The 25,464-nt window shown below is 47.4% G+C and overlaps 1 protein-coding gene across 3 annotated transcripts in view; it reads left to right on the top strand.

Annotated features, from left to right (window-relative positions):
* The window catches only part of VPS13C (vacuolar protein sorting 13 homolog C), a 950,377-nt gene that overhangs the window by 623,003 nt on the left and 301,910 nt on the right, over positions 1 to 25,464 (top strand). For all 3 annotated transcript variants that reach the window (XM_063926503.1, XM_063926502.1, XM_063926504.1), the window contains one exon: positions 13,554 to 13,783. In XM_063926503.1, coding sequence (XP_063782573.1) covers positions 13,554 to 13,783 — 230 coding nt within the window. The remainder of the gene's footprint in view (positions 1 to 13,553; positions 13,784 to 25,464) is intronic.

The following is a 25,464-nucleotide window of genomic DNA, read 5'->3' as shown; positions in this document are numbered from 1 at the left end:
TATCTATTTATATTAGAAGGGATTAGGTACTTGGTTTGTCTATTTTGGAGGCACAAGTATTATTTATATATTTTTTAATAGGTAAGTATGTGTGTGTGTCGACATGTGTGAAATAAAGTTTTACTCTCACGGTGTGCGTGTCCTGTTTTTATTTGGGTATTTTTTTTCCAGTAGAACTACAGGTACCAGCGGGCCCGTTTTTCTCCCGCATGCTTGTACTTGTGGTTCTCCAAGTACCAGCTTGCGGGGGAGGCTTGCTGGGACTTGTAGTACTACTGGAAAAAACAATATTCTTTCATTTTTCTCAAGGCTATCAGCCCCCCATCCGCAGCCCTTGGATGGGGGGGGACAGCTTCGGGCTTCACCCCTGGCCCTTGGGTGGCTGGTAGGGGACCCCTTGATTGAAGGGGTCCCCACTCCCCCAGGGTACCCCGGCAAGGGGTGACTAGTTGGATATTTAATGCCACGGCCGCAGGGCGCTGTATAAAAGTGACCCCCGGCTGTGGCATTATCTGTCCAGCTAGTGGAGCCCGATGCTGGTGTAAAAAATACGGGGGACCCCTACTCTTTTTGTCCCCCGTATTTTTTGCACCAGGCGCAGAGCCCGGAGCTGGTTTTAAAAATACGGGGGATCCCCTGTCAGTTTTCCCCCCGGATTTTCTCTGGCGTCCTAAGTGGATGCTGGGGACTCCGTCAGGACCATGGGGATTAGCGGCTCCGCAGGAGACAGGGCACAAAACTAAAGCTTTAGGATCAGGTGGTGTGTACTGGCTCCTCCCCCTATGACCCTCCTCCAAGCCTCAGTTAGGTTTTTGTGCCCGTCCGAGCAGAGTGCAATCTAGGTGGCTCTCTTAAGGAGCTGCTTAGAAAAAGTTTTTAGGTTTCTTATTTTCAGTGAGTCCTGCTGGCAACAGGCTCACTGCATCGAGGGACTTAGGGGAGAGAAGTTCAACTCACCTGCGTGCAGGATGGATTGGCTTCTTAGGCTACTGGACACCATTAGCTCCAGAGGGAGTCGGAACACAGGTCTCACCCTGGGGTTCGTCCCGGAGCCGCGCCGCCGACCCCCCTTGCAGATGCTGAAGATTGAAGGTCCAGAAACCGGCGGCAGAAGGCTTTTCAGTCTTCATGAAGGTAGCGCACAGCACTGCAGCTGTGCGCCATTGTTGTCACACACTTCACACCAACGGTCACGGAGGGTGCAGGGCGTTGCTGGGGGCGCCCTGGGCAGCAATGTATAATACCTTATTCTGGCTAAAAATACATCACATATAGCCCTTGGAGGCTATATGGATGTATTTAACCCCTGCCAGGTCTCAGAAAAACGGGAGAAGAAGCCCGCCGAAAAGGGGGCGGGGCCTATTCTCCTCAGCACACAGCGCCATTTTCCCTCACAGAAATGCTGGTGGGAAGGCTCCCAGGCTCTCCCCTGCACTGCACTACAGAAACAGGGTTAAAACAGAGAGGGGGGGCACTTATTTGGCGATATGTATATATATATTAAAATGCTATAAGGGAAAAACACTTATATAAAGGTTGTCCCTGTATAATATAGCGTTTTTGGTGTGTGCTGGCAAACTCTCCCTCTGTCTCCCCAAAGGGCTAGTGGGGTCCTGTCCTCTATCAGAGCATTCCCTGTGTGTGTGCTGTGTGTCGGTACTTGTGTGTCGACATGTATGAGGACGATGTTGGTGAGGAGGCGGAGCAATTGCCGGTAATGGTGATGTCACTCTCTAGGGAGTCGACACCGGAATGGATGGCTTATTTAAGGAATTACGTGATAATGTCAACACGCTGCAAGGTCGGTTGACGACATGAGACGGCCGGCAAACCAATTAGTACCTGTCCAGGCGTCTAAAACACCGTCAGGGGCGTTAAAACGTCCTTTTACCTCAGTCGGTCGACACAGACACGGACACTGACTCCAGTGTCGACGGTGAAGAAACAAACGTATTTTCCTTTAGGGCCACACGTTACTTGTTAAGGGCAATGAAGGAGATGTTACATATTTCTGATACTACAAGTACCACAAAAAAGGGAATTATGTGGAGTGTGAAAAAACTACATGTGGTTTTTCCTGAATCAGATAAATTAAATGAAGTGTGTGATGATGCCTGGGTTTCCCCCGATAGAAAATTATTGGCGGTATACCCTTTCCCGCCAGAAGTTATGGCGCGTTGGGAAACACACCTTAGGGTGGATAAGGCGCTCACACGCTTATAAAAACAAGTGGCGTTACCGTCTCCAGACACGGACGCCCTCAAGGAGCCAACTGATAGGAGGTTGGAAAATATCCTAAAAAGTATATACACACATACTGGTGTTATACTGCGACCAGCGATCGCCTCAGCCTGGATGGGCAGCGCTGGGGTGGTTTGGTCGGATTCCCTGACTGGAAATATTGATACCCTTGACAGGGACAGTATTTTATTGACTATAGAGCATTTAAAAGATGCATTTCTATATATGTGAAACTCTGGCATCAAGAGTAAGTGCGATGTCCATATCTGCCAGACGATGTTTATGGACACGACAGTGGTCAGGTGATGCAGATTCCAAACGGCACATGGAAGTATTGCCGTATAAAGGGGAAGAGTTATTTGGGGTCGGTCCATCGGACCTGGTGGCCACGGCAACAGCTAGAAAATCCACCTTTTTTACCCCAAGTCACATCTCAGCAGAAAAAGACATAGTCTTTTCAGCCTCAGTCCTTTCGTCCCCATAATATCTGCCCAGGGATAGAGGTAAGGGAAGAAGACTGCAGCAGGCAGCCCATTCCCAGGAACAGAAGCCTTCCACCGCTTCTGCCAAGTCCTCAGCATGACGCTGGGGCCGTACAAACAGGTGCGGTGGGGGGTCGTCTCAAGAGTTTCAGCACGCAGTGGGCTCACTCGCAAGTGGACCCCTGGATCCTACAAGTAGTATCCCAGGGGTACAGATTGGAAATTCGAGACGTCTCCCCCTCGCAGGTTCCTGAAGTTTGCTTTACCAACGTCTACCTCCGACAGGGAGGCAGTATTGGAAACAATTCACAAGCTGTATTCCCAGCAGGTGATAATCAAAGTACCCCTCCTACAACAAGTAAAGGGGTATTATTCCACACTATAGGAAGAAGGGGACTATATGGTGTCCCTGGACATCAAGGATGCTTACCTCCATGTCCAAATTTGCCCTTCTCACAAAGGGTACCTCAGGTTCGTGGTACAAAACTGTCACTATCAGTTTCAGACGCTGCCGTTTGGATTGTCCACGGCACCCCGGGTCTTTACCAAGGTAATGGCCGAAATGATGATTCTTCTTCAAAGAAAAGGCGTCTTAATTATCCCTTACTTGGACGATCTCCTGATAAGGGCAAGGTCCAGAGAACAGTTGGAGGTCTGAGTAGCACTATCTCAAGTAGTTCTACGACAGCACGGGTGGATTCTAAATATTCCAAAATCGCAGCTGTCTCCGACGACACGTCTGCTGTCCCTAGGGATGATTCTGGACACAGTCCAGAAAAAGGTGTTTCTCCCGGAGGAGAAAGCCAGGGAGTTATCCGAGCTAGTCAGGAACCTCCAAAAACCAGGAAAAGTGTCAGTGCATCATTGCACAAGGGTCCTGGGAAAAATGGTGGCTTCTTACGAAGCGATTCCATTCGGCAGATTTCACGCAAGAACTTTTCAGTGGGATCTGCTGGACAAATGGTCCGGATCGCATCTTCAGATGCATCAGCGGATAACCCTGTCTCCAAGGACAAGGGTGTCTCTTCTGTGGTGGCTGCAGAGTGCTCATCTACTAAAGGGCCACAGTTATGCATTCAGGACTGGGTCCTGGTGACCACGGATTCCAGCTTGAAAGGCTGGGGAGCTGTCACACAGGGAAAAAATTTCCAGGGAGTGTGATCAAGTCTGGGGACTTCTCTCCGCATAAATATACTGGAGCTAAGAGCAATTTACAATGCTCTAAGCTTAGCAAGACCTCTGCTTCAAGGTCAGCCGGTATTGATCCAGTGGGACAACATCACGGCAGTCGCCCACGTAAACAGACAGGGCGGCACAAGAAGCAGGAGGACAATGGCAGAAACTGCAAGGATTCTTCGCTGGGCGGAATATCATGTGATAGCACTGTCAGCAGTTTTTCATTCCGGGAGTGGACAACTGGGAAGCAGACTTCCTCAGCACGACCTCCACCCGGGAGAGTGGGAACTTCATCGAGAAGTTTTTTTTTCCACATGATTGTGCACCGTTGGGAAAGACCAAAGGTGGACATGATGGCGTCCCGCCTCAACAAAAAACTGGACAGGTATTGCGCCAGGTCAAGAGACCCTCAGGCAATAGCTGTGGACGTTCTGGTAACACCATGGGTGTACCAGTCGGTGTATGTGTTCCCTCCTCTGCTTCTCATACCAAAGGTACTGAGAATTATAAGACTTAGAGGAGTAAGAACTATACTCGTGGCTCCGGATGGGCCAAGAAGGACTTGGTACCCGGAACTTCAAGAGATGCTCACAGAGGACTCAGGGCCTCTGCCGATAAGAAGGGACTTGCTTCAGCAAGTACCATGTCTGTTCCAAGACTTACCGCGGCTGCGTTTGACGGCATGGCGGTTGAACGCCGGATCCTAAGGGAAAAAGGCATTCCGGAAGAGGTCATTCCTACCCGGGTCAAAGCCAGGAAGGAGGTGACCGCACAACATTATCACCACATGTGGCGAAAATATGTTGCGTGGTGTGAGGCCAGGAAGGCCCCACGAAGAAATTTCAACTCGGTCGATTCCTGCATTTCCTGCAAACAGGAGTGTCTATGGGCCTCAAATTGGGGTCCATTAAGGTTCAAATTTCGGCCCTGTCGATTTTCTTCCAGAAAGACTTGGCTTCAGTTCCTGAAGTCCAGAAATTTGACAAGGGAGTACTGCATATACAACCCCCTTTTGTGCCTCCAGTGGCACTGTGGGATCTCAACGTAGTCCTGGGATTCCTCAAATCACGTTGGTTTAAACCGCTCAAATCTGTGGATTTGAAATATCTCACATGGAAAGTGACCAATGATGTTGGCCCTGGCCTCGGCCAGGCGAGTGTCAGAATTGGCGGCTTTGTCTCACAAAAGCCCATATCTGATTGTCCATTCGGACAGGGCAGAGCTGCGGACTCGTCCCCAGTTTCTCCCTAAGGTGGTGTCAGCGTTTCATCTGAACCAGCTTATTGTGGTACCTGCGGCTACTAGAGACTTGGAGGACTCCAAGTTGCTAGATGCTGTCAGGGCCCTGAAAATATAGATTTCCAGGACGGCTGGAGTCAGGAAAACTGACTTGCTGTTATCCTGTATGCACCCAAAAAACTGGGTGCTCTTGCTTCTAAGCAGACGATTGCTAGTTGAATGTGTAGTACAATTCAGCTTGCACATTCTGTGGCAGGACTGCCACAGCCAAAATATATAAATGCCCATTCCACAAGGAAGGTGGGCTCATCTTGGGCGACTGCCCGAGAGATCTCGGCTTTACAACTTTGCCGAGCTGCTACTTGGTCAGGGGCACACCCTGGCTGAGGAGGACCTGGAGTTCTCTCACTTGGTGCTGCAGAGTCATCCGCACTCTCCCGCCCGTTTGGGAGCTTTGGTATAATCCCCATGGTCCTGACGGAGTCCCCAGCATCCACTTAGGACGTCAGAGAAAATAAGATTTTACTTACCGATAAATCTATTTCTCGTAGTCCGTAGTGGATGCTGGGCGCCCATCCCAAGTGCGGATTGTCTGCAATACTTGTACATAGTTATTGTTAAAAAAAAATCGGGTTGTTATTGTTGTGAGCCGTCTGTTCAGAGGCTCCTACGTTTGTCATACTGTTAACTGGGTTTAGATCACAAGTTATACGGTGTGGTTGGTGTGGCTGGTATGAGTCTTACCCGGGATTCAATATCCTTCCTTATTGTGTACGCTCGTCCGGGCACAGTATCCTAACTGAGGCTTGGAGGAGGGTCATAGGGGGAGGAGCCAGTACACACCACCTGATCCTAAAGCTTTAGTTTTGTGCCCTGTCTCCTGCGGAGCCGCTAATCCCCATGGTCCTGACGGAGTCCCCAGCATCCACTACGGACTACGAGAAATAGATTTATCGGTAAGTAAAATCTTATTTTTAGAACCAGGACCGGCTCGAAGAGCCCGAGGCTGGTTATGCTTAGGAGGGGGGACCCCACGCAATTATTTTCCGGGTTTTTCCCCGTTTTTTTAAAAATCGGATCAAAACCCGTCAAATCGGCCGTTTTTCGACAGCGGGACTGTCGAATCCGTTTTTTATTGAATATGTTGAATTCCGGCACCCACTTGCCGGAATTCGACGGTCGAATTGTGTCGAATTAAAAAACGGGCGAAAAATTGCCGCGATTCGCCGGTAATTGCATATACCCCACTGACTACTAAAAAGTCTGACCCTCGCTCGCCTAACACCAAGGGGTCCTCTAAGCGAGCCATTACTTCCTCACAATCCACTGCTGTCACTGACACTTCGTCTGATGAAGATGGCGTTTACACTGACCCCACAGATTCTGACACTGATAATACTGATGGGGATAGTGGTTCACAAGGGGATGTTTCTGATCTATTGGAGGCTATTAAGTTGATTCTACAAATTACGGATGATTCTGAGCCATCCGTTCCTCCTAAGAAGCCAGATTCAAGCGTCAGAAGGTGGTTAAACAAGTTTTACCTCATTCTGATCACCTGGTTATTATACGTCAGGAATCCTGGGAAAATCCAGGTAAGAAGTTCGTGCCTCACAAGAAGCTGCTTGCTCGCTATCCCCTCGCGCCGGAGCTGTCTAAAAATTGGGAGACACCCCCTCCAGTGGACTCGCATGTGGCAAGGATGGTGGTTTCCTCAGCTCTACCTGTCACGTCTCTGAAAGAGCCTACGGATAAACGTGTGGAGGGTTGTCTGAAAGCGATTTACACCCTCACGGGTGCTGCGCAAAGGCCCACTATTGCAGCGACATGGGCTGCAGAAGCTATTGAAGCGTGGGCCCAAGAGTTGGAAGCTGAAATCTCTCCTGACCATGCTAGACAATGCTTATCATATATTGTCACAGCTTCTCACTATATTAAAGAGGCGTCTTCTGATGCCGGTGTTCTGGCAGCCAAGGCTTCTACTACGTCAGTCCTGGCTCGCCGGATATTGTATCTGAGATCCTGGTCTGTATCTGGATTCTAGAAAAACCCTGGAAGTACTCCCTTTTAAGGGAAATATCCTGTACGGTGAGGACTTAAACAAGATAGTGGCTGATTTGGCTACTGCCAAAACAGCCTCTCTGCCAAGTACTGCTCCTTCTGTGCCGAAGGCTTTCGTCCCTTTCGTCCTTCAGGTAAAGCAAAAGGTCAGGCGTACCACAAACAGGCCTGCACTTCCAAACCTGGTAAGCCAAAGCCCAAAAGAGCCTGGGCTGCCCATCAGCCAGCCTCCAAGACCGATAAGCCTGCTGCATAACGGGGCGGGCCTCCCCCTGGGGGACCGGCTTCTAGGGTATACCCAGGAATGGTTGAAAACCACTTCAGATGCCTGGGTACGGGAAGTCGTCACTCGAGGTTACGCCATCGCCTTCAAAAACCGTCTCCCTCATCGATTTTGCCTGACAGACGTTCCTTCGGACCAGACGAAGGCAAAGACTCTTCATTCGGTCGTACAGACCCTCCTGGACACAGGAGTGGTAGTACAGGTGCCTCTTGCTCAGAGGGGCCAGGGGTACTATTCTCCGCTGTTTCTAGTCCCGAAACCGAATGGGTCCTCCCGGCCCATTCTCAACCTCAAGGCATTGAACAAGTTTGTGAGAATCTCCAAGTTCCGTATGGAAACCCTTCGCTCTATTGTTCTGGCCTTGGAACCTGGGGATTATATGGTCTCCCTGGATATACAGGATGCTTACCTGCATATTCCTATAGCAGTATCGCATCAGCAATACCTGAGGATTGCGGTTGGCAACCTCCATTACCAGTTTCGAGCATTACCTTTTGGTTTAACCATGGCCCCGCGAGTCTTCACCTAAGTGATGGCGGTACTCCGCCGTCAAGGGGTCAGTATCCCACCGTATCTGGACGACTTGTTGATCCTGGCAAATTCCCCAGAAATTCTCTTACGTCACCTAGATCTGACTGTCCGGTTTCTGCAAGCCCACGGGTGGCTCATCAACTGGAAGAAATCCTCCCTGGTCCCTGCTCAGAGCATGGTGCACCTGGGAGCACTATTGGACACTCACAACCAGCGGTTGTTCTTGTCTCAGGAGAAAGTCCTGAAGCTTCAGGACAGGATTCGTTGCTTCCTCTCTTGTCCACAAGTGTCGATACATTCGGCGATGCAGGTGCTGGGCCTCATGGTGTCAGCGTTCGACATGGTGGGGTATGCTCAATTTCATTCTCGTCCCCTCCAGAGGCTGATTCTGGCCAAGTGGGACGGCCTGCCTTATCGGATCAGGTCTCACATGATCTCATTGACTCCGGAGGTCTGCCTGTCACTGACCTGGTGGCTCCAGGACCAACGATTGTGCAGGAGTCGTCCCTTCTGGATACCTGACTGGGTCCTGTTGACGACGGATGCCAGCCTAAGGGGTTGGGGCGTGCTGTTGGAGCAACACTCCCTTCAGGGTCGGTGGACCACGGAGGAGTCTCTCCTTCCGATCAACATTCTGGAATTGCGGGCGGTCTTCAACTCATTGAACCTGGCCCAGCATTTAATACAGAACCGTCCTGTGCAAGTACAGTCGGAGAACGCCACCACAGTGGCTTACATAAATCATTGAGGCGGCACTCGAAGCCGTTTGGCAAAGTCTCACGGATTCTTCAATGGGCGGAACGCCATCTACCGGCCATATCGGCAATATTCATTCCGGGAGTCCTGAATTGGGTAGCGGACTTTCTCAGTCGTCAGGATGTACACGCCGGAGAGTGGGGCCTCCATCCAGAAGTGTTTCAACTCCTAGTGGAAAGGTGGGGCCTTCCAGACGTGGATCTGATGGCGTCTCGACACAATCACAAGCTTCGGGTCTAAGGAGCAAGGACAAGGGATCCTCAAGCAGCATTCGTGGATGCGCTGGCGGTGCCGTGGAAGTTTCGGTTGCCGTACGTGTTCCCTCCGGTCTCACTACTGCCCATGGTTATTCGGAAGTTCAAGCAGGAAGGGAGGAATCCTGCTTCTCATAGCTCCAGCGTGGCCCAAACGACACTGGTTCTCAGACCTTCAGGGCCTCTCGTCAGAGCGTCCAATTCTACTTCCACAACGCCCAGACCACCTCGTTCAGGGCCCCTGTGTCTACCAGGACCTGGCCCGGCTGTCTTTGACGGCGTGGCTCTTGAAGCTTCCGTCTTGAGGGCTAAAGGGTTTTCTGAGGCGGTCATTCAAACTACAGATCTATCCACATTTATCTTGACGGTTAATAGGATTAACTGTGGCTGGCCAGTCAGACTTAATCCCCTGCTGTATTGTTCTCTGTATTGTATTGCAGTTGAGAACAATAGTTGAAGGGTTTATGCTAATAAGTCATGTTGTGACTAGGCACAGAAAACTACTCAAGATAACAGTGGATACATCTGTATGTTGCGGGTTCGGAAACCGGTTTCTGCTCGGATTTACCATAGGGTCTGGCATTCTTACTTTGTTTGGTGCGCATCTAACAGTTATGACGCTTCCAAGTTTAGTACAGCCAAGCTTTTGGCTTTTCTTCAGCAGGGCCTAGACTTAGGCCTGCGTCTGACCTCCCTCAAGGTTCATATTTCTGCCTTGTCTGTGTGGTTTCAGAGAAAAATTGCGACCTTACCTGATGTGCATACCTTTACTCAGGGTGTGTTGCGTATCCAACCTCCGTATGTCCCGCCTGTGGCTCCTTGGGACTTGTCGGTGGTTTTGGGGGCGTTGCAAGAGTCTCCAATTGAACCTCTTGGTTCAGCTGATCTTAAGTGGCTTTCCCTTAAGGTGGTGTTTCTGCTGGCTATTGCCTCTGCTAGAAGAGTGTCGGATATGGGTGCCTAATCTTGTAGTTCCCCATATCGGATATCTCACCGTGATCGGGCGGTTCTTAGGACTCGTCTCGGATATTTACCTAAAGTGGTTTCTTCGTTCAGGAGATAGTGGTTCTGGCCCTTGTCTCTTCTGACTTGTCTTCCAAAGAGCGGTCTTTGGATGTGGTACGGGCTCTCCGTATCTATGTGAAGAGAACTGCCTCTATTAGGAAATCTAATTCTCTCTTTGTTTTGTTTGGTGTTCACAAACGTGGCTGGCCTGCTCACAAGCAGACTTTGGGCAGATGGATTAGAATGGTGATTGCACATGCTTATGTGAAGGCTGGTCTATCAGCTCCTGCTCAAATTACGGCCCATTCTACTCGGTCTGTTGGACCTTCTTGGGCGGCCCGCCGTGGTGCGACCCTTGAACAATTGTGCAAGACGGCTACGTGGTCGTGTGTGAACACGTTCATAAGGTTCTATGCCTTCGATACTGCCGCTTCCCAGGATGCCTCCTTTGGACGCCGGGTTCTTGTGCCCGCTATAGTGTGTCCCCTCCTATAAGGAACTGCTTTAGGACATCCCTAATATCTATCTATGTGGAGCCCAGTATACCCCGCAGTAGAAAACGAGATTTATGGTAAGAACTTACCGTTGTTAAATCTTTCTGCGAGGTACACTGGGCTCCACAAAACGCCCACCCTGACGCACTTAGCTTCTTCGGGTTGGTATGGCATTAGCTGCTGACACTTTCTCCTGTCGTGTATGTGGCTACTAACTGTTGTCATCTCTTTTCCTGCTACTGCAATGGGCTGGTTAACTAAAAACTGAGCTCCGGTGCAGGGAGGCAGGGTTATAGAGGAGGCGGCGCTATGCATCTTGGGAACAGTCAAAGCTTTTGAGCCTGTTGGTGCCTCCGATCAAGATCCTACTCTACACCCCCAATGTCTATCCTTGTGGAGCCCAGTGTACCTCACAGAAAGAGATTTAACAAAGGTAAGTTCTTACCATAAATCTTGTTTTTCTTACGCTTAAGGGGTGAATGAAATACACCCACATTCAAAGTACCAAACGTTATACTAGACATATTGCATCAATAGAGGGGGGGGGGGGGGGGTCATCAGCATATGAGATCAATAATCTATCATTTAAAACACTCCTGAGGCATAGCTAACAATACATATATGAGGGAGGAGACACACGAAAAGAAACATGAGGGAAGGAGTAAGAGCATAGACAAGAAGACCTAAAACAGCAGGGGTGTAGAGTAGGATCTTGATCCGAGGCACCAACAGGCTCAAAGCTTTAGACTGTTCCCAAGATGCACAGTGCTGCCTCCTCTATAACCCCGCCTCCATGCCAGTGAGCTCAGTTTCGTTAACCAGCCCAATGCAGTAGCAGGTACCAGAGACAACAACTGCTCGTAGCCAGTTACACCACACACTCACCACAGGAGAGGGTGTCAGCGGCTATGCCAATACCAACCCAAAAAAGCTAAGTGCATCAGGGTGGGCACCTTGTGGAGCCCAGTGTACCTCGCAGAAAGATATTTAACAACGGTAAATTCTTACCATAAATCTTGTTTTCTGCTGCGGGGTACAATGGGCTCCACAAGGATTAACATCGGGGATGTCCTAAAGCAGTTCCTTATGGGAGGGGACGCACTGTAGCGAGCACAAGAACCCGGCATCCAAATGAAGCATCCTGCGAAGCAGCAGTATCAAAGGTATAGAACCTAATGAACGTGTTGCTCGAGGACCACCTACCCGCCTTGCACAATTGTTCAGGGGTTGCACCACGGTGGGCCGCCCAAGAAGGTCCAACAGACCGAGTAGAATGGGCTTTGATTGTAGCAGGAACCGGACGACCAGCCAGTACATAAGCATGTGCAATCACCATTCTAATCCATCTGGCCAATGTCTGCTTAGAAGCAGGCCTGCCACGTTTGTGAAAACCAAACAGCACAAAAAGAGAATCGCATTTCCTAATGGTGGAAGTTTTCTTCACATAGATACGGAGAGCCCGTACCACATCCAAAGACCGCTCTTTGGAAGACAACTCGGGAGAATTAAAGGCCGGAACCACAATCTCTTGGTCAAGGTGGAAGGAAGACACCACCTTGGGTAAATAACCTGGGCGTGTCCGAAGAAACGCCCAGTCACGGTAAAAAATCAAATAGGGGGACTTATAGTATAAGGCACCCAAGTCCAAGACCCTTCTAGCTGAATCAATAGCCAGCAAAAACAACATCTTAAGAGAAAGCCACTTAAGGTCAGCAGAGATAAGAGGATCAAACGGAGACTCCTGTAAGGCCTCCAAAACCACCGACAGATCCGAAGGGGCCACAGATGGCACATAAGGAGGCTGAATCCGCAACACACCCTGAGTGAAGGTATGGACATCAGACAGGGTAGCAATCTTTCTCTCAACCTGTTCTCCAAGTCGTCGACTTTGTTCAGTATTTGAAAGTCGGACTTTTGAAGTGTATCATACTGAGACTTTAAGTCAGAGACACCCTGAAAAGTCTCTCCCAAACGTTTTTCTGTAGTAACAACTTAATATCAAGAACTGCCTGATTGAGCTTATCAGCATGTGCATCTAAAATCGGCCCCATTGTGTCCTGTATATCTCTCCACGTCAGCATAAGTTACAGGCATGTCAGTAGAGGTTAAGGACCATTGTAATGGCTGCGACGCAGGCAGGGAGCAGGGCTCTGAGATACTGGCAGCATCGTCTCCCATCTGTATTATATACGTGACAGCCATCTTGGATTCCTGCTGCCATTTCTCTAGTCTCTGCTGCTGCTGCTTGGCCGACATGGAAGCGGACAAAAACTTGTTCATAAGATGACTTTTGTGTTCCCCCACTGATGCAGGCTGAAAACGCCACTCTCCCATTAGCTAGGGCTGCAGGAGAGCTGATGCTTTCAGCGTCTCCTCACATAGGAGCAGGAACCAGAAGTCCTATCAAGGTTTATATTTTTGTTGGGTTGATTCAATAAGCCTTGATGAACTACTAAATATTACAAGATGTTAAGCTGCACATATATCTGCCCATTATAGTAGGTGAAGGTAAGTCGCCACCAAGGATGATATGTTGTCATCTTAGAATATCTACATGATAAATGTTGACATTATGACTGTTGCTAAATCATACCCAGCCATTATTGAGGTAACTATGTTTCACTGTATTGGCCAAATCACAAGTGTTACATCACACTGTGATATCAAATCATATAAAGTTTTATATCAGTTTTTTGGTAGCTGTGGTATTTTAAATCATTTCAGTAAGGTGGCGTAGACCTACTTATCTTATTTCACAATTCTTAGGGCCAGGTAGAGCCATAGACGCCAGTATACTGTACTATCAACTCTCAATAGTTCAGGAACCCTCCTTCTCTCTCTCCATTTTATTTTTGTAATTCTCTTTTTCTGATGTGATTAATGTGTCTTGTTAAAACTTTTGTTCAGTTTCATATTAATTAGAGTATGATTACACAAATAAAAATATATTGGGTGAGGGTATATCAGAGTTGGCCGTTTTCTAGCACATTCTGTAATTAAAGCGCCTCATTCATTTTTCTTTTTTTTTTAGAACTTGCAAAACCTCAGAAATTGAATGTGAAAGCATTGATTATGGATCCTGAGATAGTATTTGTGGCTAACTTGACAAAAGCAGATGCTCCTGCTTTAGCAGTGTCTTTTCAGGGCAATTGTACCTTTTCTGATGTGGACTCTGAAAAGAAGATAACATCCATTGTAAAAGAGTTCAAAGTTTTGGCCTGTCCTTTTCTCCGACAGCTAAGAGGAAATAACATCACTACGGTATGAATTCTGCTTCTTTTACGGAACAACATCATTTAAATTCCAAGCTGACTAATAAAGCTGGTGTTCATGAATCACTGTATAAAGATAGTCTAAAGCTACAGTCCTGTATAAAGTAGGTTAAAATCTGTTTAATAGATGTAAGTTGTGTCCACTTACAGTACACTGGCCTTTTACGAACTACCGTTTTTGAACATACCTGTATGTTCTCTGGAAAGGTCTACTTCTCGCTATGGCTCCAGCGAACTGATTTTTCCATACACAAGGTCACATTTATGACAGTGGACTCATGAGGTGAATTAAATATTTGTCTAGGGTAAATATTTGTTTTCTAGAGTCATTTTTTTCTATGAATTTCATAATTACTTTTTTCCTAATGGCTGAATCATGCTTGATAGAATTATATGGATTCAGTATGATTTACCGGTGGGCGGAATGCCGGCTTTCCATATCCCGACAGCGGCATCCCGCCCGCGAGAATGCCGGCAGCGGGGCAAACGCAAAGAGTCCCATTACTGGCTCGCCATGGTGCAGGCTCGGTGGCTCGCTGCGCTTGCCACAGGATCTATTCCCACTCTCTGTTTTGCCAGGATTCTGGCTGGCGGCATTGTTGGCTGTCGATATTATGGCGTCAGTATCCAGACTGCCGGGATCCCAACAGCCGGAAAATTGAACGGATCCTGATTATATAACTGTGCCCTTCCCTGCCTGCAAGTTTACCAGCATTATGCAGATATGGTTTTGCCTTTTGAATGATTGCCACTTTAAAACATCAGACAGACTCGCCATAAACTCGCGGATGCCTGCATGGCGCAAGCTATTACATTACCCCTACACTATATATTTATTGTTACAACAAGAAACCTAGGAAGTTACAGCTACCATTGTCAGTGATAGAAATTTTAGTTATTACTTGTGAAACATTTTTTTGTTTCATTATATTTATTGATTTTATACTGTGTGGACCATTCACCCCCTAAAAGCAGTGGTCTTAAAGTCAACTCTTAAATAATAGTACTTCAAAAATACAAATCTTAATAGGTATGTTTTTAACCATAGGAAAACAATGTAGAACTGCTGTGCTAGTGACCAGTAACATGATCAAGTGCATGTTTTAATTTTCTATGTTTTTTTTTCATCATCTTATCCACTGAAGACCATGCTTCTACTGCCGACCACATGGAGTAGATTCATATTTACATGATGAGGTTTCCATTAAAAATTTATACATTTGAGACTTCTAAATACCAAATTAAAATACAGAATGAATGGTGATATAGGCCCTCATTCCGAGTTGATCGCTCGCTGCCGGTTTTCGCAGCGCAGCGATCAGGTTACTACTGCGCATGCATATGCACCGCAGTGCACACGCGCGTCGTATGGGTACAAACAGCATCGTTGCTGTGCACTGCTTCTAGCGACGAATCCATTCGCACAACTGATCGCAAGGAGATTGACAGGAAGAAGGCGTTCATGGGTGTCAACTGACCGTTTTCAGGGAGTGGTAAGGAAAATGCAGATATGTCCAGGCGTTTGCAGGGCGGGTGTCTGACGTCAATTCCGGGACCTACTCAGAAACTGCAAAAAACATTTTCGTCCCGCTCAGCTGCACAAGCGATTGCACACTTGCAAAGTGAAAATACACTTCCCCATGGGCGGCGACTATCTGATCGCTGCTCTGCAAAAAATAGCTAGCAAGCGATCAACTCGGAATGAGGGCCATAATGTCTGCTGCAACTAAAGAAAAAAAGAAAAGGCTCTTGGAGTAATACAGATTTGTCCCCATATATCTTGACGCAGCAGAAGATGCCTGGCGTGATTTAGCAGACAGGTCCCATGCAGCTCTGTTAGCGCCAGGCATCTTTTTTTGTAGAAAATGCATCTTATACACATCACTTTGCGAATAAGACACACAAGCTCCAATTTTTAACATTTTGAACCAGTAATCTAAATAATATGGTTCCAGTACTCTCTTGTCTTCATTTTTATTTTACTGATTATGTAATTCATGTGGCTAATTTACAAAATGCCCTACCTCCCAACTCAAACATGCACACATACTGTACTCACACACTCACCTATATTTGTTTCCCACCCTGTTGTAGGTGTGTCTCCTTGAAACATGTTGCCTTGCTGTCCAGCTGTCTTGATGTATATGAGGGGTAAAGCAATATAAAACATGTCCATTACAATTTCTGATTTTGAAGGGACTTTTAGAGACTGAAAGGCATTACCACATATAGGGCCTGATTCAGATGTGATCGCATCTTCAGTGGTGTAGCAGCTGAACTACAGTACTATCGGTAGACTGCGCATGCGTGCATTGTGCACGTGCCAAGGTACTGTACCTTTGCGATGCCGCTTGCAGAAAGGAATCAGTCGCAGCATGATTGATAGGAAGGGACTGTTTGGGGGTGGTAACGGGGTGTGTCTGCAAAAACGCAGATTTTTCGTGACCGTTATTGTGCTGTCACTGCGTGCAACTGCGATCTCGTGTACATAAAACATGGTGCCAGTGTCGCAGCTCCCGCAGACTTTCTGTGTGGCCATATGCTCTGCGACTGAGTACACAGTTGCTGAGCAATTTGCAATGGCTTCAGTGGTTGTCTCTGTTCACTTGTAAGTGGCTGCTACACAGTTCCGTCACTAAAATAGGTCGCAGCTGCGTCAGCATTGTGACCACCTCTGAATCAGCCCCATAGTGAGCATACTTATAGAAATAGAAAAATCACTGTGAAGTACTAGCCACCAAGGTATCACTGTATTACGAAATTAAAAACAACCTGTGATGACTTCTGCTATAATTGAACTCCCTGTGGAGAAAATCATTTGCTTGTTGGTCTACACAAGGTTAATGCCTCTCCGTCGTCTTGAGAAAATCAGTCCCATGCTGAAAAGTACTTGGGCTCTCCTGAACCCTGTTGGGCTGTGAAGTCATACAATAGAATTAATTACTCCCCCAAATGTTGTTTACCAATTTATTATACTTGGGGAATAGCGGCTCCGCAGGAGACAGGGCACAAAAACTTTTTAGGATATTTTCCAGCCTTCTATCAGCTGGCTCTTTGAGGGTAGCCGTATCAGGAGACGGTAACGCTACTTGTTTTGATAAACGTGTGAGCGCCTTATCTACCCTAGGGGGTGTTTCCCAACGCGCCCTAACCTCTGGCGGGAAAGGATATAATGCTAATAATTTTTTAGAAATTAGCTGTTTTTTATCGGGGGAAACCCACGCTTTTTCACACACCTCATTTATTTCCTCTGACTCAGGAAAAAATATTGGTAGTTTTTTCTCTCCCCACATAATACCCTTCTTTGTGGTACTTGTAGTGTCAGAAAGGTTCAATGCCTCTTTCATTGCCGTGATCATGTAACGTGTGGCCCTACTGGACATTACGTTTGTCTCGTCACCGTCGACACTAGACTCAGTATCTGTGTCAGGGTCTGTGTCGACCCACTGAGGTAACGGGCGTTTTAGCGCCCCTGACGGTGTCTGAGACGCCTGGACAGGCACTAATTGATTTGCCGGCTGTCTCATGTCGTCAACAGTTTTCTGCAAATTGCTGACATTATCACTTAATTGTTTAAATACAATCATCCAGTCAGGTGTCGACTCCCTAGGGGGTGACATCACCAACACAGGCAACTGCTCCGCCTCCACATAATTTTCCTCCTCATACATGTCGACACACGCGTACCGACACACAGCACACACACCGGGAATGCTCTGATAGAGGACAGGACCCCACTTAGCCCTTTGGAGAGACAGAGGGAGAGTCTGCCAGCACACACCCAGCGCTATATATATATATACAGGGATAACCTTATATAAGTGTTATTCCCTTATAGCTCCCCCCCCAGCGCCCTGCACCCTCAGTGACCGGAGTGTGAAGTGTGCTGAGAGCAATGGCGCACAGCTGCGGTGCTGTGCGCTACCTTAGTCTGAAGACAGGATGTCTTCTGCCGCCGATTTCACCGGACCTCTTCGTCTCTTCTGGCTCTGTAAGGGGGACGGCGGCGCGGCTCCGGTGACCCATCCAGGCTGAACCTGTGATCGTCCCTCTGGAGCTAGTGTCCAGTAGCCTAAGAAACCCGATCCACTCTGCACTCAGGTGAGTCCGTTTCTTCTCCCCTTAGTCCCACGATGCAGTGAGCCTGTTGCCAGCAGGACTCACTGAAAATAAAAAAAAACCTAACTAAACTTTTATTCTAAGCAGCTCAGGAGAGCCACCTAGATTGCACCCTTCTCGGCCGGGCACAAAAATCTAACTGGCTTGGAGGAGGGTCATAGGGGGAGGAGCCAGTGCACACCACCTGATATCTCAAGCTTTTATTTTGTGCCCTGTCTCCTGCGGATTTATTACAGGCAATTGCTCCGCCTCCACATCATTTTCCTCCTCATACATGTCGACACAATCGTACCGACACACAGCACACACACAGGGAATGCTCTGATAGAGGACAGGACCCCACGAGCCCTTTGGGGAGACAGAGGGAGAGTTTGCCAGCACACACCAGAGCGCTATATATATGCAGGGATAACCTTATATAAGTGTTTCTCCCTTCTATAGCTGCTGTATATGTATTTTCTGCCAATTAGTGCCCCCCCCTCTCTTGTTTTACCCTGATTCTGTAGCAGGACTGCATGGGAGAGTCAGGGAGCCGTCCTTCCAGCGGAGCTGTGAGGGAAAATGGCGCTTGTGTGCTGAGGAGATAGGCTCCGCCCCCTTTTCGGCAGCCTTTTCTCCCGCTTTTTTTAGGAAAACTGGCAGGGGTTAAATGCATCCATATAGCCCAGGAGCTATATGTGATGCATTTCTTTAGCCATATAAGGTTTAAAACATGTTTTATTGCGTCTCAGGGCGCTCCCCCCCAGCGCCCTGCACCCTCAGTGACCGGAGTGTGAAGTGTGCTGAGAGCAATGGCGCACAGCTGCAGTGCTGTGCGCTACCTTATTGAAGACAGGAACGTCTTCTGCCGCCGATTTTTCCGGACCTCTTCGCTCTTCTGGCTCTGTAAGGGGGCCGGCGGCGCGGCTCCGGGACCCATCCAGGCTGAACCTGTGATCGTCCCTCTGGAGCTAATGTCCAGTAGCCAAGAAGCCCAATCCACTCTGCATGCAGGTGAGTTCGCTTCTTCGCCCCACGATGCAGTGAGCCTGTTGCCAGCAGGTCTCACTGAAAATAAAAAAACCTATTTAAAACTTTTACTCTAAGCAGCTCTGGAGAGCTACCTAGCATGCACCCTTCTCGGCCGGGCACAAAAATCTAACTGAGGCTTGGAGGAGGGTCATAGGGGGAGGAGCCAGTGCACACCACCTGATCCTAAAGCTTTACTTTTTGTGCCCTGTCTCCTGCGGAGCCGCTATTCCCCATGGTCCTTTCAGGAACCCCAGCATCCACTACGGACTCCGAGAAATAGAATTATCGGTAAGTAAATTCTTATTTTTTTTTTCTGTGACAGAAAGAGGTGGTTTATAGACAGACAGTTAAAAGGTAGACAGTCAAAAGGTCGGCGCCATAGGTCAACAGGGTCAAAAGGTCGACACATTTTTTAGGGTGTTCTTACAATTTTTGCTGCATTTACTATCCATGTCACAAACTATTACCTTTAGTAACCTTGTGCAAAGTGGAGCGTGCCACCGAACCCGAAGCTTGGCTGGCAGAAAGAGCCCGCGGGGGCACGCATTTCAACAAATTTGGGTAAAAAAAAATGTTTTATTAAAAAACACAAAATACCACCGAAAAAAAATTTGTGTCGACCTTTTGACCCTATGGTGTGTATACCTAATGACTGCCTATCTTTTTAATGTCTATCTTTTGTATCACACCCATGACAGATAGAAGCCAATTTTCCCTTTCACTGTTGGACAATCACAGACTCTGTTAATTACCTCAGCTACATCCCATAAGACAATGTTCAGCTGCTTTTATATTTTTGTATCAACCTTCCATTGAAGCACCAGCCCCGAGTACCAGTTCCTTATTGTCTGGACAATAAGGAAACGGCACTCACTTGTATTATCTAATTGAGATGATTTACAGCACAAGGAACATCCCCAGGGGTCCAGTTTCATTGGAGTTTTTCATTTATATGATCTAAGGTGTACTCGTACACCCCTCTTATATGGTACGAGGCCTGATTTTATTGGTGGTGAATTATATTGTTATGACGGATTTATTAAATGGTATTTCACTTTAAGGAAACTTTTTTCTTTCATGAATGAATTGAATGTGGGTGGTTAACAATTTAGAGGAAAAAGGAGACCAGAAATTTGACCGTATGTCGCAGCTGGATGTGCATATAAAAACTGATTGAGAGCATTTAGGATTCTGGAAGAGACTGTATATGTACTTGTTTTTGGCAATTTACATCTACTGTATATAAAACATTGCATATCACAAATTGTTTTTATTAATGAAGTTTATATAATTTCTATATCCTAAAAGGAAGAGCTAGTCATTTTTAAGTTTATATTATATTGGCCCTCATTCCGAGTTGATCGCTAGCTGCCGTTGTTCGCAGCGCAGCGATCAGGCTAAAAATTGGCACTTCTGCGCATGCCTATGGTGCGCACGCGCGACGTACTATCACAAAAGCCATTTTACACCAGCTCTAGCGATGCTTTTCTGTCGCACTGCTGACCGCAGAGTGATTGACAGGAAGTGGGTGTTTCTGGGTGGTAACTGACCGTTTTTGGGGATTGTGTGTAAAATCGCAGGCGTGCCAGATAAAAACGCATGAGTGGCTGGGGAAACGTAGGCGTGGCTGGGCGAACGCAGGGCGTGTTTGTGACGTCAAAACAGGAACTAAACAGACTGAAGTGATCGCAAGCTAGGAGTAAGTCTCGAGTTACTCTGAAACTGCACAATCTTTTTTTGTAGCAGCGCTGCGATCCATTCGTTCGCACTTCTGCTAAGCTAAGATACACTCCCAGAGAGCGGCGGCTTAGCGTTTGCACTGCTGATAAAAGCAGCTAGCGAGCGATCAACTCGGAATGAGGGCCATTGTTTGTACGTTTAAAAAAAAGGGGGGGACCTGGACTGCACATCCTATTACTAAAAATATCAAGAGGTGCTATCATGCTGAGGCTTCTAATACTATGCTGGAGGAAGAGAAATGCAGATGCACACTCTAAGCACTAAGAACAATGATAGTAAAAATAATTTCAATAAACTCTCACAATTGCCATGGAGTATAATTGAAGTTGTTAACACACATTTGTGCAAATATGCGGACAAATGTACCGCTGCCAGGTGACTTCATCACATGGGTCCATAACATTCCTAATACTATCACATTCTATAAATTTATTCAGGGCTTACCTCTAAAAAGGGCCTTATCAATGTGTGATCTAAAATTCAGGAACCCAGCTAGTTCAAACACCTGAGGGTGAATGGGAGGAGTGCCAATACCGGAGGAAGGAAGCCTTGCCTTCCACTGTACAATATATACACAAATATAGTGGGAAAAAGGGGGGGGGGGGGGGGGACCTGGACTGCACATCCTATTACTAAAGATATCAAGAGGTGCTATCATGCTGAGGCTTCTAATACAATGCTGGAGGAAGAAAGATGCAGATGCACACTCTTAGCACTAAGAACACTGATAATAAAAATAATTTAAATAAACTCTCACAATTAACATGGGCTATAATTGAAGTTCTTCATCACATGGGTCCCTAACATTCCTAATACTATTTTTGTATTAGAAACTATGTTTGCCTGACACACCCTTTATTGGTTTTAGCTGCTCCCATACTTGAAGAGCCGAACTTTAACATTGTTTTATCAGTATTTGACTAACCTAGTTGTACACTACAGAATAGAATTCACTATCGCATTGGGGTTCCAGTTGTGCTCCCTGTTGAACTACAGTACTGTATGTATGTTTTGGCTTCCACCATAAATCTGGCAAGGTGCCATCTGGTGGCAGGAAATTATATTGTGAATGATTTCAGTCAGTTTAAAGCTGGGTACACACTAGAGACTAGACGATATCGCGAAAACTTAACCCCCGATAAGTAAGCATAGGCACACAGCTTTTCATGGACCCTATGTGAGTTCACACGAAAAAAAGTCTGTTTTTTTGCGAGACAAAATACCATGGCTAATACTACCCTTAGAGCTCATTATCATCCTAGTTTATTTTATTTATTTATTAACAGTTTCTTATATAGCGCAGCAAATTCTGTTGCGCTTTACAATTGGAAATAACAATGATATAACAAAACTGGGTAAGAACAAACAGTCATAGAGGTAGGGAGGCCCTGCTCGCACGCTTGTGATCTATAGGGAAATAGGCATGGATACACAAGGATAGTCGTCCGCCAGATTCCAAGGGTTCTTGGTGGGCTATATGATATGATCACACAGTAATGATGAACCGGGGTCGAGAGGAAGGGAAAGTGAAGAATGAGAAGACGTGAGGATATGTGTGGACTGTGCAGAGTGGATGCAATTTGATGGGAAGGTTTATGAAAGTTATGTGGGCGGTTCTGGAATTTGATGTGCTTAACTGAAGAGGTGAGTTTTCAGAGAACGCTTGAAGGTTTGGAGACTAGAGAAGAGTCTTATTGGGCGTGGTAGGGCATTCCACACAGTGGGTGCAGCCCGAGTAAAGTCCTGCATTCATGAGTGGGAGCGAGTAATGAGTGTGGATGAGAGACGCAGATCTTGTGAAGAGCGAAGATATCTGGTTGTGAGATATTTTGAGATATGCAAAGTGTTATACGTTGGTGTAATTTGGTTAATGGCCTTGTGTGTGAGTAAAAGTATTTTATATTGAATACGGTAGATTACAGGTAACCAATGGAGGGACTAACAGAGTGGATCTGCAGACGATGAAGCTGCATTCAGAATGGATTGTAGTGGGGAGAGTCTCGTTTTGGGAAGACCAGTTAGGAGACTATTGCAATAATCAATGCAGGAGATATTGAGAGCGTGGATTTGAGTTTTAGCAGTGTCTTGTGTGGTCGTATTTCTGCTACGGGGTACACTGGGCTCCACATGGAATAACATCGGGGTGTAGAGTAGGATCTTGAGCCGAGTCACCAACAGGCTCAAAGTTTTGACTGTTCCCAAGATGCATAGCGCCGCCTCCTCTATAACCCCGCCTCCGTGCACAGGAGCTCAGTTTTGTAGTTGGTGTCATGCAGTAAGCAGGCATACAAAAGGTGGGCTGCTCAAGGAGCCCTGAGAGAGCTTTTTTAACGAAGATAGAAGACTTCAAGGGCTGCAGTAGTGATAGATTTCAGTCTGACATCTCCTGCTGCAGCTCCATCACCTCCCCCAGCGGCGCTGTATACTCCCGCGCCCGGGTTACCGGGTACTTACAGCGGAGGCTCCGGTTTGCTCACCGTTAGTCACACACAGTTCTCCTGGATCGCATGGCCGCACTCAGGGAGGAGGTGAGTCCCCTAGGCTGGTCCCCCTGAAATCGCGGCACGGCCGGTGGGAGGCGGGCCGCGCGCACTGGCATGGACACTGTGGTCAGGCAGGGACTCCACCAAACCACCAGGGCAAGGGCACAGTTCGGTTTTTTCCTCATAAAAACCATAGTACCAGTGGTGAGGTCCAGCAGGGGGATAAGGCTCGGACCTGTAGCCCCTCCCCTAGCCCCAGGGCGCCATTTATAGTAATGTTCCCGCCCTGGAGCTGCATATATCTCTCCCTCACTCCCAGTCAGTGTTTGGGCACCATTACACAGAGCAGCACTGTTCCTGGGACTGTTTGGGCAAATACTCCTTTGTAAAGCCGCCTGCATGTCAGCGCTGTGCATTTTACAAGACACTTAACTATTCTACATGTCTGTTGATAGTGTTAGTTAAGAAACAGTGCATTTGGTCAGGGTTATATAGTACAAGTACCCTGTGACATACATCCAGTCTTTACTGTGCATTGCTATATCTACTAATTATATAGCTATACTGAGTATTACTTTGTATTGCTAGTCCAGTGCAGTTTTATTGCGTGTCATAATTTCTGCATTGTACATTGTGACTATATGTGTGTGCATGTAGCTGCTGTGTGACCTCCATTTCGTGTCTCTCACTCAGATTGCTATCCCTATATTCTATGACCTGAGGGGGCTCAGTGCGTCAGGTTTATTATCTGATATAGGCGTCTCACAAGATATACTCATTGTGTATGTTTCTTTGTGATCTTTAGTCACCATATACCTCTTGAATTCCCTGTTCGCGGAATATATACGCTGCACAAGGGGTGCTTGTCGGATATATTGCTGCTGATATTGTACTGTGTTGGCTGAGACTGTGCTTTTAGCTATGTCAGCTACAGGGGACAACAGAGCTGGAGCTGATCCCACAGAGTGTGGAGGTTTCAGGCATGTTTAAGGAAAACTTGGCAGCAGAGAGTTCAGGTTCTGGAGGTTCCCTACCCCCCAGTGGAATAGTGGCAACGGGGGTTCAAAATGACCCACCTTGGGCTACATTTTCCTCTATATTAACTATGCTTTTAACTAAACTTACGCCCCCTATGGGACCTCCTGTGCTGGTACAATAGATTATGGTCCCTGCAGTTAATCCGCCCTGGGCAGATCAAATTTCCAGTCAGTTACACCAGTCACTGTCTAAAAACAAATCTGTCTCTCGCCTGCCTAAGACCAAGGGATCATCTAAACGGGCCATTACTTCCTCACAGTCTACCACTGTCTCAGACACCTCCTCTGATGAGGATGATGTTTATACTGACCCCTCAGATTCTGATCCTGATAGTTCTGATGAGGAAGCTGGGTCGCAGGTTGATGTTCCTGACTTGTTGGAGGCGATCAGGATGATTCTTCAGATCACTGATGACGCAGAGCCTGATGCCGTTTCTAAGAAACCGGACAGGTTCCAACGTAAGAAAGTGGTTAAGCAAGTTTTACCTCACTCTGACCACTTAGTGGACATACGTCAGGAATTCTGGGAAACTCCAGTTAAGAAATTCACACCTCACAAGAAGATGCTGGCTCGCTTTCCTCTTGCTGCGGAGCTAAGTAAATATTGGGAAACACCCCCGCCAGTGGATTCGCAAGTGGCGCGGCTGGTAGTATCCTCAGCTCTGCCTGTGACTACCGTCACATCTCTGAAGGAACCGACGGATAAGCGTGTGGAGGGTTATTTAAAGGCAATTTACACCTTAACTGGTGCTGCGCATAGGCCCACTATTGCAGCAACTTGGGCTGCAGAGGCCATTGAGGCGTGGGCCCAGGAGTTGGAGGCAGAGTTGCCTACCAATGCTTCTGATCACGCTAGACAATGCCTGTCATATATTGTCACAGCGTCACATTATGTGAAGGAGGCGGCTTCTGATGCCGGTTTTCTGGCGGCCAAGGCTTCTACTACATCTGTCCTTGCTCGCCGGATTCTTTGGTTGCGAACCTGGTCCGTTGATCTGGACTCCAGGAAAACCCTGGAGGTGCTCCCTTTTAAGGGAGACATTCTTTTTGGAGAAGACCTCAACAAGATAGTGGCTGACTTAGCTTCTGCTAAAACGGCATATCTGCCTAGTACTGCTCCTTCGGCGCCGAAGGCTAAGAGTACTTCCTTTCGTTCCTTTCGTCCTCCGGGAAAAGCAAAAGGTCAGGCGTACCCGGAACACGGTCGGACTTCCAAACCTACTGAGTCCAAACCCAAACGGGCCTGTGCTGCCCGTCAGCCTGCTTCCAAAACTGACAAG

This window comes from Pseudophryne corroboree, chromosome 6, assembly GCF_028390025.1.
Source record: "Pseudophryne corroboree isolate aPseCor3 chromosome 6, aPseCor3.hap2, whole genome shotgun sequence".
Classification (NCBI taxonomy): Eukaryota; Metazoa; Chordata; class Amphibia; order Anura; family Myobatrachidae; genus Pseudophryne; species Pseudophryne corroboree.
This window is presented reverse-complemented; position numbering and strand designations above follow the sequence as displayed.